At 33.7% G+C, this 12,008-nt stretch overlaps 1 protein-coding gene across 5 annotated transcripts in view; it reads left to right on the top strand.

Moving 5' to 3' along the window:
• The window catches only part of DDX60 (DExD/H-box helicase 60), a 110,508-nt gene that overhangs the window by 91,942 nt on the left and 6,558 nt on the right, over positions 1-12,008 (top strand). For all 5 annotated transcript variants that reach the window (XM_055385763.2, XM_031010494.3, XM_055385761.2 and 2 more), the window contains 2 exons: positions 8,910-9,057; positions 10,203-10,345. In XM_055385763.2, the coding sequence (XP_055241738.2) occupies positions 8,910-9,057; positions 10,203-10,345 (291 nt within the window). The remainder of the gene's footprint in view (positions 1-8,909; positions 9,058-10,202; positions 10,346-12,008) is intronic.

Below are 12,008 nucleotides of genomic sequence, written 5' to 3'. Positions count from 1 at the left end.
ATAGGAAGAGAGACAAAACTGATAAAAAGATGGATATTTTTACTAGATAATTAGAATGTATAAAACTAAATGGACATTTTAGAACTGAAAATACTGAAAATCTGACCATCAGAATATGCATTTCAGAAGTCATGATCAGTAAGTTGACAGCATAATAGAAAGCATCCAAAGTATAGCACAGAGATTAAAAAAATTAAAAAAATCAGACAGCATAAGAAACATGAATCACATGGAAAAAGTTTAATGTGTATATAATGGGAGTCCCAGAAAAAAAATGGTGGAGAAAAATGGCTGAAGAGTTTTCAAAAAGATAATAGCTGGGAATTTTCCAAAGCTGATTAAAGATAACACACCATAGTTTTAAAACCGTAGTCAACTTCAGGGAGGATAAATTTAGAAAAACATTAAACTAAACTGCTGAAAAGCACAAAGAGAAAATCATAAATCACCTAGGACAGAAATAAAGTGACACATTTCCTTCTAAGAAGCAATGAGAATGCTAGATTTCTTTTTAATCAAAATAATGGAAGCTAGTGGACAATGGAACAATATTTTGTTGTTGATTCAGATATTTTACAGGCAAATACATGCAATCATCGATATATACATATATAAACTGTTGGTGTTACATGACTAGAATCATATTAGACATGCTATTGCTTTTTTATACTTATATCAAAGATACTTTTCCAGATGACCATATATGAATTTTTTTGGTATTTTTTTTTTATTTCAGTAGGTTTTGGAGAAACAGTTGGTGTTTGGTTACATGTATAAGTTCTTTAGTAGTGATTTCTGAGATTTTGGTGCACCCATCACCCAAGCAGTGTACACTGCACCCAATGTGTAGTCTTTTATTCCTCACCCCTCACACCTTTTCCTATGGGTCCCCAAAGTCCATTGTACCATTTTTATGACTTTGTGTCCTCATAGCTTAGCTCTCACTTATGAGTGGGAAGATTTGATTTTTGGTTTTCAATTCCTGAGTTATTTCACTTAGAATAATGGTCTCCAACTCCATCCAGGTTGCTTGTGAATGCTCTTATTTCATTTCTATTTATGGCTGAGTAGTATTCCATAATACATATGTACCACATTTTCTTGATCCACTCATTGACTGATGAGCATTTAGGCTGGTTCCATATTTTTGTAATTGCAAATTGTGCTGCTGTAAACATGCATGTCCAAGTATCTTTTTTGTGTAAAGACTTATTTTCCTCTGGGTAGGTACCAAGTAGTGGGATTGCTGGATCAAATGGTAGATCTACTTTTAGTTTGTTAAGGAATTTCCATACTGTTTTCCCTGGTGGTTGTACTAGTTTACATTTCCACCAGCTTTGTAAAAGTGTTCCCTTTTCACTACATCCACGCTAACATCTATTATTTTTGATTTTTTGATTATGGCCATCCTTACAGGAGTAAGGTGGCATTGCATTGTGGTTTTGATTTGCATTTCCCTGATAATTAGTAATGTTAAGCATTTTTTCATATGTTTGTTGGCCATTTATATATTTTCTTTTGAGAATTGTCTATTCATGTCCTTAGCTCACTTTTTGAAGGGATTGTTTGTTTTTTTGTTGCTGCTTTGTTTGAGTTCTTTGTAGATTCTGAATATTTAGTCCTTTGTTGGATGGATAGTTTGTGATTTTCTCCCACTCTGTGGGCTGTCTGTTTACTCTGCTGATTATTTCTTTTGCTGTGCAGAAGCTTTTAGTTTAATTAAGTCCCATCTATTTATCTTTGTTTTTGTTGCATTTGCTTTTGGGTTCTTGGTCGTGAAGCCTTTGTCTAAGCCAATGTCTAGAACGGTTTTTATAATATTGTCTTCCAGAATTTTTATGCTTTCAGGTCTTAGATTTAAGTCTTTGATCCATCTTGAATTGATTTTTGTATAAGGTGAGAGATAAGGATTCAGTTTCATTCTGCTACGTGTGGCTTGCCAATTATCCCAGCACCACGTGTTGAATAGGGTGTCCTTTCCCCATTTTATGTTTTCATTTGCTTTGTCAAAGATGAGTTGGCTGTAAATATTTGCCTTTATTTCTGTTCTTTATTCTGCTCCGTTGGTCTATGTGTCTGTATTTATGCCAGGACCTTGTGGTTTTGGTGACTATAACCTTATAGTATAGTTTGAAGTCAGGTAGTATGATGCTTCCAGATTTGTTCTTTTTGCTTAGTTTTCCTTTAACTATATGGGCTTTTCTTTGGTTCCATATGAATTTTAAGATTGTTTTTTCTAGTTCTGTGAAGAATGATGGTGGTATTTTGGTGGGAATTGAATTTGTAGATTGCTTTTGGCAGCATCATCATTTTCACAGAATTGATTCTACCCATACATGAGCATGATACGTGTTTCAATCTGCTTGTGATATCTACTATTTCTTTCAGCAGTGTGTTGTAGTTTTCCTTGCAGAGGTCTTTCATCTCCTGGTTAGGCATATTTCTAAGTATTTTATTTTACTATTTGCAGCTATTGTAAAAGGGGCTGAGTTCTTGATTTGATTCTCAGCTTGGTTGCTGTTGGTGTATGGTAGAGCTACTGATTTGTGTACATTAATTTTGTATCCTGAAACTTTACTGAATTCATTTATCAGTTCTAGGAGCTTTTTAGACGAGTCTTTAGGCTTTTCTAGGTATTCAGTCATATCATTGGGAAATGGTGGCAGTTTGACTTCCTCTTTACTGATATGGATGTCCTTTATTTATTTCTTTTGTTTGATTGCTCTGGTTAGGACTTCTAGTACTATGTTGAATAAGAGTGGTGAAAATGGGCATCCTTTTCTTATTCCAGTTCTCAGGGAGAATGCTTTCAACTTTTCCCTGTAAAGTATAATGTTGACTGTGGGATTGTCTTAGATGGCTTTTATTACTTTAAGCTATGTCCCTTCTATGCCAATTTTGCTGAGGGTTTTAATCATAAAGGGATGCTGGATTTTGTCAAATGCTTTTTCTGCATCTATTTAGATGATCAGGTGATTTTTGTTTTTAAATCTGTTTATGTAGTATATTACATTTATTCACTTGCATATGATAAACCATCCCAGCATCCCTAGTATGAAACACTTGATCATGGTAGATTATCTTTTTGATCTGCTGTTGGATTCTGTTTGCTAGTATTTTGTTGAGGGTTTTTGCATTTATGTTCATCAGAGATATTGGTCTGTAGTTTTCTTTCTTTTTTTTTTTGTTATGTCATTTCCTGGTTTTGACATTAAGATGATATTGGCTTCATAGAACAATTTAGGGAGGATTCCCTCTTTCTCTTTCTTTTGAAATAGTGTCAGTAGGCTTGGTCCCAAATCTTCTTTGAATGCCTGATAGAATTCAGTCATGAATCCATATAGTCTTGGACTTTTTTTGTCGACATTTAAAAAATATATACCATTTCAATCTCACTGCTTGTTATTGGTCTGTTCAGAGTTTCTATTGCTTCTTGGTTTAATCTAGGAGATTTTTGTATTTCCAGGAATTTACCCATCTCCTCTAATTTTTCCAGTTTGTGTGTGTAAAGGTGTTCATAGTAGCCTTGAATAATTTTTTTTTTTTCTTACTTCTGTGGTATTGGTTGTAATATCTTCTGTTTCATTTCTTTGGATGAAACTTATTTGGATCTCTCTTCTTTTCTTGGCTAATCTCACTAATGGTCTATTTATCAATGTTGTTTATTTTTTCAAAGAACCAGCTTTTAGTTTCATTTATCTTTTGTATTGGTTTTGTTTGTTTGTTTCAATTTCATTTAGTTCTGCTCTGATCTTTGCTATTTCTTTTCTTCTGCTGGGTTTGGGTTTGGTTTGTTATTGTTTCTCTAGTTCCTTGAGGGGTGACCTTAGATTGTCTATTTTTGCTCTTTCAGACTTTTTGATGTAGGCATTTAATGCTATGAACTTTTCTCTTAGCACCACTTTTGCTGTGTCCCAGAGGTTTTAAATCAGTTGTGTCACTAATACTGTTCAATTCAACAACTTTTTAAGTTTCTATCTTGATTTCATTGTTGACCCAATAATCATTCAGGAGCAGGTTATTTAATTTCCATGTATTTGCATGGTTTTGAGGATTTCTTTTGGAGTTGATTTCCAATTTTATTCCACTGTGATCTGAGATCACTTATTGAGGCTTGTTTTGTTGCCTTTCATATGGTCTTTCTTGGAGAATGTTCCATGTGCTGATGAATAGAATGTCTGTTCTTCAATTGTTGGGTAGAATGTTCTGTAAATATCTGTTAAGTCCATTTGTCCTAGGGTGTAGTCTAAGTCCATTATTTGTTGACTTTCTGTCTTTATGACCTGTCTAGTGCCGTCACAGGGTATTGAAGTCCCCCACTATTATTGTGTTGCTATCTTTCTCATTTCTTAGGTATATTAGTAATTGTTTTATAAATTTCAGAGCTCCAGTATTAGGTGTATATATATTTAGGATTGTGAAGTGTTCCTGTTGGAGTAGTCGTTTTATCATTATATAGTGTCCATCTGTCTTTTTAAACTATTTTTGCTTTAAATCTGTTTTGTCTGATATAAAAATAGCTACTCCTGCTTGCTTTTAGTGTCCATTTCCATGGAATATGTTTCTCCACCCCTTTCCCTTAAATTTATGTGAGTCCTTATGTGTTAGGTGAGTCTCTTGAAGACAGCAGATACTTGGTTGGTGAATTCTTATCCATTTTGCTATTCCAAATCTTCTAAGTGGAGCATTTAGGCCATTTACATTCAATTTTAGTTTTGAGATGTGAGGTACTATTCTATTTATCATGCTAGTTGTTGCCCGAATACCTTGTTTTTTCTTTTTCCATTGTGCTATTATTTTATAGGTCTTGTGAGATTTGTGCTTTAAGGAGGTTCTATTTTGGTGTCTTTCAGGGATTTGTTTCAAGAGTTAGAGCTCCTTTCAGCAGTTCTTGTAGTACTGTCCCCCACTCCCCAATAGCACTGAATTTATTTCCAGGCAATCTGTGAGCAGGGCGGAAAACTTTCCCCAGGCTACAAGCCTCCCCACTGAGAAAGCAAGCAGGGCTCTTGGGTTTCACACCTCCCCACTTGCTGCAGCCTCTGTGCTTGTATCTGCACTCCCTGTTTACCCCCCTGCCCCAGGTTCTCTCCAGGAAACTTTGTGTTTGGTTGAAATTGTTACAGAGTTCAGCTGGAAGTTTCCTTCTCCATGTGGTCTTTCCCCAATTCCATTGGCAGCCCTCCCAAGGACCCCTGTGAGACAAAGTCAGAAACGGCTTTTCTGGGGACCGAAAGTGCCCAGAGTGCTTATCCCACTGCTTCCTCTACACCTATATTTCACTTGGCTCTCTAAATTTGTCTCAATTCCAGATCCTTCTCCCATGATCTGGAACTTCAGTTTCCCCATTGATGATACGTGTTAAGGGGTGGATGTTCCCCCTTTCACACTTTGGACATTCACAGTTTTTCAGCTTGCCTGAAGAGGCAAGTTACTTCTTTCAAAGGGTCTGTGGATTCTCTTGGCTTTCCTGGTGTGTTCCTTTGGTAGTTCTTGGAGCAGAAGTTCATGGTGTGAGTCTCCACATGCTGATCTGTCTGTCCGAGTGGGAGCTGCAAGTTAGTTCTGCCTCTTGTCTGCCATTTTTTATTTTTATTTTTATTTTGGCTCTCCAGACAATGGAACAATATTTTTAATGTGCTCAATTAAAATAACTCCTATCCCTGAATTCTACACTTGTAGGAAATATTCGTCAAAATAAAGATAAGATGTTTTCAGACGTGAAATCTGAGGTTATTCATTGCTATCAAGTCTGCAGTAAAATAAATATATACTTTAGGTACATAGAAAAAAATCCAAAATTTGGAAACATGAAAATGCAGGAAGGAATGAATCACAATAGAAAGGGTTATGTGTGATTACATATAAAGGAATACACATTGTGTCAAAAAATAATTGTAACATATAAAATTTGAAATAATACATAGAACTGAAGTTTATGAAAATTATAATGTAAGACTTCAGAAGGTTAATACATTTAAATGTTTTAAAATTTTGGAAGATTAAGAAATATAAAATTAAAGCTATATCTTATAATCTCTGGGGTAACAGCTAAAAGACTAGTAAAATAGTGTGCACATACATGTTAACAAAAGGAAAAACTGGTAAAAACAAGAAGGGAAGAGAAAAAATATGTAATGAGTGGTTCAAATTCAGACAGAAAACAAATGGCAAGGTAGAAAATAGCTATATCAATAGTTTTATTAAATGTAAATGTACTAAATACACTGAGTAAAATACAAAGATTTTCAGGCTATATCTTAAAATACAGACAACTATAGACATGTGCCACACAATGACATTTTGATCCACAACAGACTGCATACATGATGGTTGCATAAATATAATATTGTATTTTTACTGTACCTTTCCTTCATTCAGGTATATCTGGATACACAAAATACTTACCATTGTGTTACAGCTGCCTGAAGTGTTCAATTCAGTAACATGCTGTACAGGTTTGTAGCCTAGGACCAATAGGCTGTACCATAAAGCCTAGGTAATGTGATCTAGGTTTGTTTAAGTACACTTTGTGATGTTTGCACAAAGACAATATCACCTAATGCCACATTTCTTAGAATATATCCCTGCCATTAAGTGACATCAGACTATATATGCTATTTATACAAGTCACACTTTAGGTATAAAAACTGAGAAAGCTTGAAAGTAAGATGATTAAAAATATATGCCAGGTAAACACTAACCAGAAGAATCAGAAGTATCTCAATTGTGTGAAAAGTTAGAAAATTAATTTATAAATACACAAAGGATAAAAAAGACATAAAATGGAAATTTAAAAATATTTTACATTAAATAAAAATAAAGCAAACATAAGAATGCTTAAAAGTTGGAATTTATTCAGTGCTCACAGGGGAATTTGCAGCCTTAAAACCATAAATTAGAAAAAAATACAGGCTGAAAAGTCGATGATTTAAACTTTAGCTTAAGAAAATAACAAAACGAACAAGAAGATCTAACCTACAGTAAGTAGAAGGAAAGAAATAATAACATGAGAACAGATATAAAGTAAATTAACAACAATTGTATGAACAAGAAATCAACAAAGCCTCTAAGTTGGTTCTTTGTAAAGAATAATAAAATTGATTAATGTCTAGCAAAACTCATTAAGAATAAGGGAGTAAAAGCACAAGTATCAGAAAAGAAAATGGGGCAGTACTACAGGCTCTATTTTAGACATCGCAAAGAGCAAAGGAAGATTTTATGAATGACTTTATAGCAACATATTTGACTATTTAAACAAATGGGCAAATTCCTAGAAAATACAACTTTCCCAAACTGAGCAAGGAAGATATAATTAATCTGGTTCTGATATCTAGTAAAGAAATTTAATCTATTATTTAAAAAAAAAAAAAACATTCCCACAAAGAAAACCCAAGGCTTAGATGGCTTCTCTGGTGAATTCTTCCAAACTTTGTAAGGATAACATCACTATATATGTATATTAAAACACCAGTTTGTATACCTTAAATATGCATGATTTTTATTGTAAAGAGAATAACACCAACTTTTTACAAATTTTATTTTAGTCCGTTTGGGCTGCTATAATGTAGCAATGATTGGCTGGCTAATAAACAACAGAAATTTACTTGTCACAGTTTCGGAGGCTGAGAAGAGATCAGTCTTTCTAGCTATTTTTTGGTACCCATTAAACATTCACTTCTCCGTCCCCCAGCTACCCTTCCCAGCCTCTGATAACCATCCTTCTACTCTATCTGCATAAGTTCAATTGTTTTAACTTTTAGGTCCTACAAAGGAGTGAGAACATGTGAAGTGTGTCTTTTTGTGCCTGGCTGATTTCACTTAACATAATGACCTCCAATTCTTTACATGTTGTTGCAAATGACAGGATCTCATTCTTTTTTATGGCTGAATAACTAAAAGAATAGAATTGTATTGTTTGTAACACAAAGGATAAATGCTTGAAGTGATGGATACCCCATTTACTCTGATGTGATTATTATACATTACATGCCTGCATCGAAATATCTCATATAATCCATGAATATACACACCTACTATGGACCCACAAAAATAAAAAATTAATAATTAAAAGGAAGTTCTAAATCAAGGTGTCTGCTGGGGGCTGCTTTTTGGTTCATAGATGGTTGTCTTTATGCTGTGTTCTCACATGGTGGAAGGGGCAAGGGAGCTCTCTGGGGTCTTTTTTTTACGGGCACTAATTCCAGTTATGAGGACTCCACCCTCATGACCTAATCATCTCCCAAAGGCCCTGCATCCTAATCCCATCACATTAAGTGTTCATATTTTAACATATAAATGTTGAGAAAATATAAAACATTCAGTCCACTACACTCTTCTGGATAATACAAAAAGAGGGAATATTTACTTTTTCTAAGGACAAAAGTTAGCTTTAATACCAAAACCTGACTAGGACATAATGAAAAGGAAAATTAGAGATACTTCTCTTTCATGAATGTAAGTGAAAAAATAGTTAACTAAATATTAGCAAAATGAATCCAGTGAGGTTTAAAAAACCCTCAAAACAAAATGAGATTTACTCTAGGCATGCAAATGTACTTTGTCTCATTGCTTGCTATTCAAAAGTGTCACTAGAGTCTTTGAAATTTTCACAAGTCTAATGTTATTTGAGGGCATGCTTCTATTTAAAAGTGGTTTTGATTCAGTATGTCAAAATACATTTTTAAGGGTAATGAGTAAGGTATTTGTTTTCATAATTGCAAATAGAAACAAAAGATGAAGTTACCTGAACTTCACCAGTGAAAAAATAAAACAGTGGCATTATTGAATAAATATTAATAGATAACTATAGAATTATATTGCAATGTTCTTTACCTTTCTTCTTCCAATGATTCAGTTTTGAAGGAAGGTGAATAGATCTATCTCTATGAAAATTATTCGGCTTCTAGGTGTTCCTTGATGATCTCCCTGAGGATTTTAGTGATGCTTTAGATGAATATAACATGAAAATTATGGAGGACTTTACCACTTTCCTACGAATTGTTTCCAAACTGGCTGATATGAATCAGGAATATCAACTCCCATTGTCAAAAATCAGTAAGTATATTTTACCTCCATTGTGGAACAATTTGAAGAATAAATAATCTTGCCTAAGAATAGTTTATTCTGGAAGAAGAGTGGAACCCCAGAAAGTTTATTTTGCCCTCAAGTGAGGAGATTCCTTTTCCTTTCTAAAGAAAAAAATTTTGCTTGTTAGACATTAAAAGGGCAAAAGAGACTGAAACTAAGCAGGGCAATTTATAACCATCTTGTTAAATGCTGCTTCAGGGTCAAGCCTGGAAAACAGAGTAAGGGCATCTATGAGATGAAGAGAAACTAGAGACTAATTCTGTCACTCTCCCTTGAGAGGAAATACACTTAGTTTTCATAAACACAGATTCTGAGCATATTTTCTGGGTCCAAACTCTGGTTCTGCTACTTATTAGCTGTGAGATCTTGAGCAAGAGACTCCATACTCATGCCTTAGTTTTCTGAACGGATATATGAGAAAGGGAATAGCATTATCTACGTAGTTTTGATGAGTTTTAAATGATTAAGTTAACATATATGAAAATCTTAAAATAGTGTTTTGTACATGGTTAACACTCTTAGCATTTGCGCTTTTTTTCATGAGCTAATAGACGGAAGCTTTCTAAGGGAAAATAGATACAAAAAGGTGACCATCACAGGTGGGGTGAGATTGGAGTCTGTGAATATTATGCCTCAATTACAAATTGGAGCCCAGTTTGAATGTCTGATCTGGGTTTTATAAGAATATAAATGGAAAATATATTTATTCTCATGCACTACTTCCAAACTTACTAATTGAGGCTGCATGGTTTCAGGAAAGATTCTGAAGGCAAGTCTGAGTTCAGTAAGAAAAAGTACAAAGGTAATAACAATAATTCTCTGATAAGAGTATATAATTTAAATTTAGTCTTTCATTTCTTACTGATTAAGGCAACTAAAATATAATACACATTTTTATAATAGTGATACTAACATTAATAGCCAACTTTCATTGAATGTATTCTGTGCCAAGCTGTACTACTAACCTTATGTGATATAACTTACAAAACATTTCAGTCTTCATTACATGAAGCTGAATGGCTCCCCTTGTAACATGGTCTAGAGAAAGTATCTGAGGTTTGACAATTTGACTGAGTTCAAAACACTAATCTATCCCTAACTATTATTGTCAGAATTCACAGGTAAAGAATGTGAAGACTCTCAACTCGTATCTCATTTGATGAGCTGCAAGGAAGGAAGAGTAGCAATTTCACCATTTGTTTGTCTGTCTGGGAACTTTGATGATGATTTGCTTCGACTAGAAACTCCAAACCACGTAAGTGAAGAGTGGGGTTTATTAATAAAAGGTGTTTAAGAAAGAATGGATTTATATTGCTAGGCAGCTTAGAAAGAACTCCGAATTTCCCAGATTAAAAAGGAAAAAAAAATCTGGATATATCAACAGATATATTCAGGAATTGGTGCTCTTGAAGTCAATATGATTTCTGTTTCTCAGAGTTGGCCTGAGGACCCTGCTCAGAGAGTTTCCAGGCACACTACTTTTCTTCCATCTTTGAAGGCTCTACTGATATTGACACAAGTTTGCTGTGGAAGTAGCACATAAAACTGTCTTCAGACTTTCTCAGTACTGCTATAAATGCTGTAAATACTACTTACAGTCTGCATCATTGATGCCTAAAATGGAATGCAAAGAACTAGACACATTTGGAAGATCCTGGCTAATTCATTTGAATGTTGACACTTGGTGAAATTTAATTTATATTTTAATACAAACTTTGAGAAAAAGTGTTTTATTACATTTGATATGATGGATTGACATTGGTGTCTCAACTCTATTTTATTCCAAAATCATAGTCATGTATCACTTAAAATAATTTTGAAAACTATATACATCTTGTGCATTTTAAATGAACACATACATTTTTATCCTAAATTTAAATACTTTCTAAAGATATAGTTTTTAGTTTCAAATAAATGTTGGTGTGTTAAAACCAATGCATCATTCTTTTAATTGTATAAAATGGAATATCAACAAGAAAGTGTTTTCATACCCATGGTCAGTAAGTTAAGAACAAGTCAGGAAAACTTTTTATGAGGATTTATAAATTTGCAGTTCTTTTCCTCTTGAACTCACATTTTCTTTCTATATTCCCTCACATTTACCTTACCCAACTCACTTTATACAAATTTACTTTACTAGAGTAAGTTATAACCTCTTAAAATTGTTTTGCTTTTATTATTTTAATTAACAATAAAATTAATTTTACATTTTAATATAATGCTAAGTGTACATACAAATATATCTTTTATAGCATATAGATAAGTTCTAAAGCATCGAACTAAATGAACACCATGTACTAAGGATCTGTGTACTCCTCCCACGTTTCATTTTCTTGTCTCCCCTTTTCCCCCAGGCCATCAACCTTTCTAAACTTTGTGTTTTTCACTTTTCTTTTTAAAAACTACATATTACAAAATCCCTTTTTATATTAATTTGCTTTTGAATTTTATGAAAAGTGAAGGAATAGTTACTGCAGTCACCTGAAAGTCACTTTTATTTACATTCAGTGCTATGCCTTAAGGTTCATCCCTGCTGCAACATCAAACTCTCTTTTATTTTTAGTACTTAATAATATTTTGTAGTGTGAATATCAAACAGCCTGTTAATCTGTTCTCCTGTTTCGAATAGTTGTGTTTGTTTCTCGTCTTTGCTATTACACACAGTGTTGCTATGGATGTCTCGTGTGTATGTGCAATAGTTTCTCTTAGGTATTGATTTTCTGGGTTAAAATAATTTTCTGAGTCATATAGGAATAAGAATACTCAAATATTAAACTTTTCAAGCTACTACCAACTCATTTAAAAAGTAGCTGTGCCAAACAAGTCTCAGCAGGAGTGAACGCAGTTGATACCTGTCACTTGAATGGTTACCTGCAAATTATTAAGTTTTAATAATAGAGTCTTGTTTAGATATTGCT

Source organism: Gorilla gorilla, chromosome 3 (assembly GCF_029281585.2).
Source record: "Gorilla gorilla gorilla isolate KB3781 chromosome 3, NHGRI_mGorGor1-v2.1_pri, whole genome shotgun sequence".
In the NCBI taxonomy this organism is placed as follows: domain Eukaryota; kingdom Metazoa; phylum Chordata; class Mammalia; order Primates; family Hominidae; genus Gorilla; species Gorilla gorilla.
This window is presented reverse-complemented; position numbering and strand designations above follow the sequence as displayed.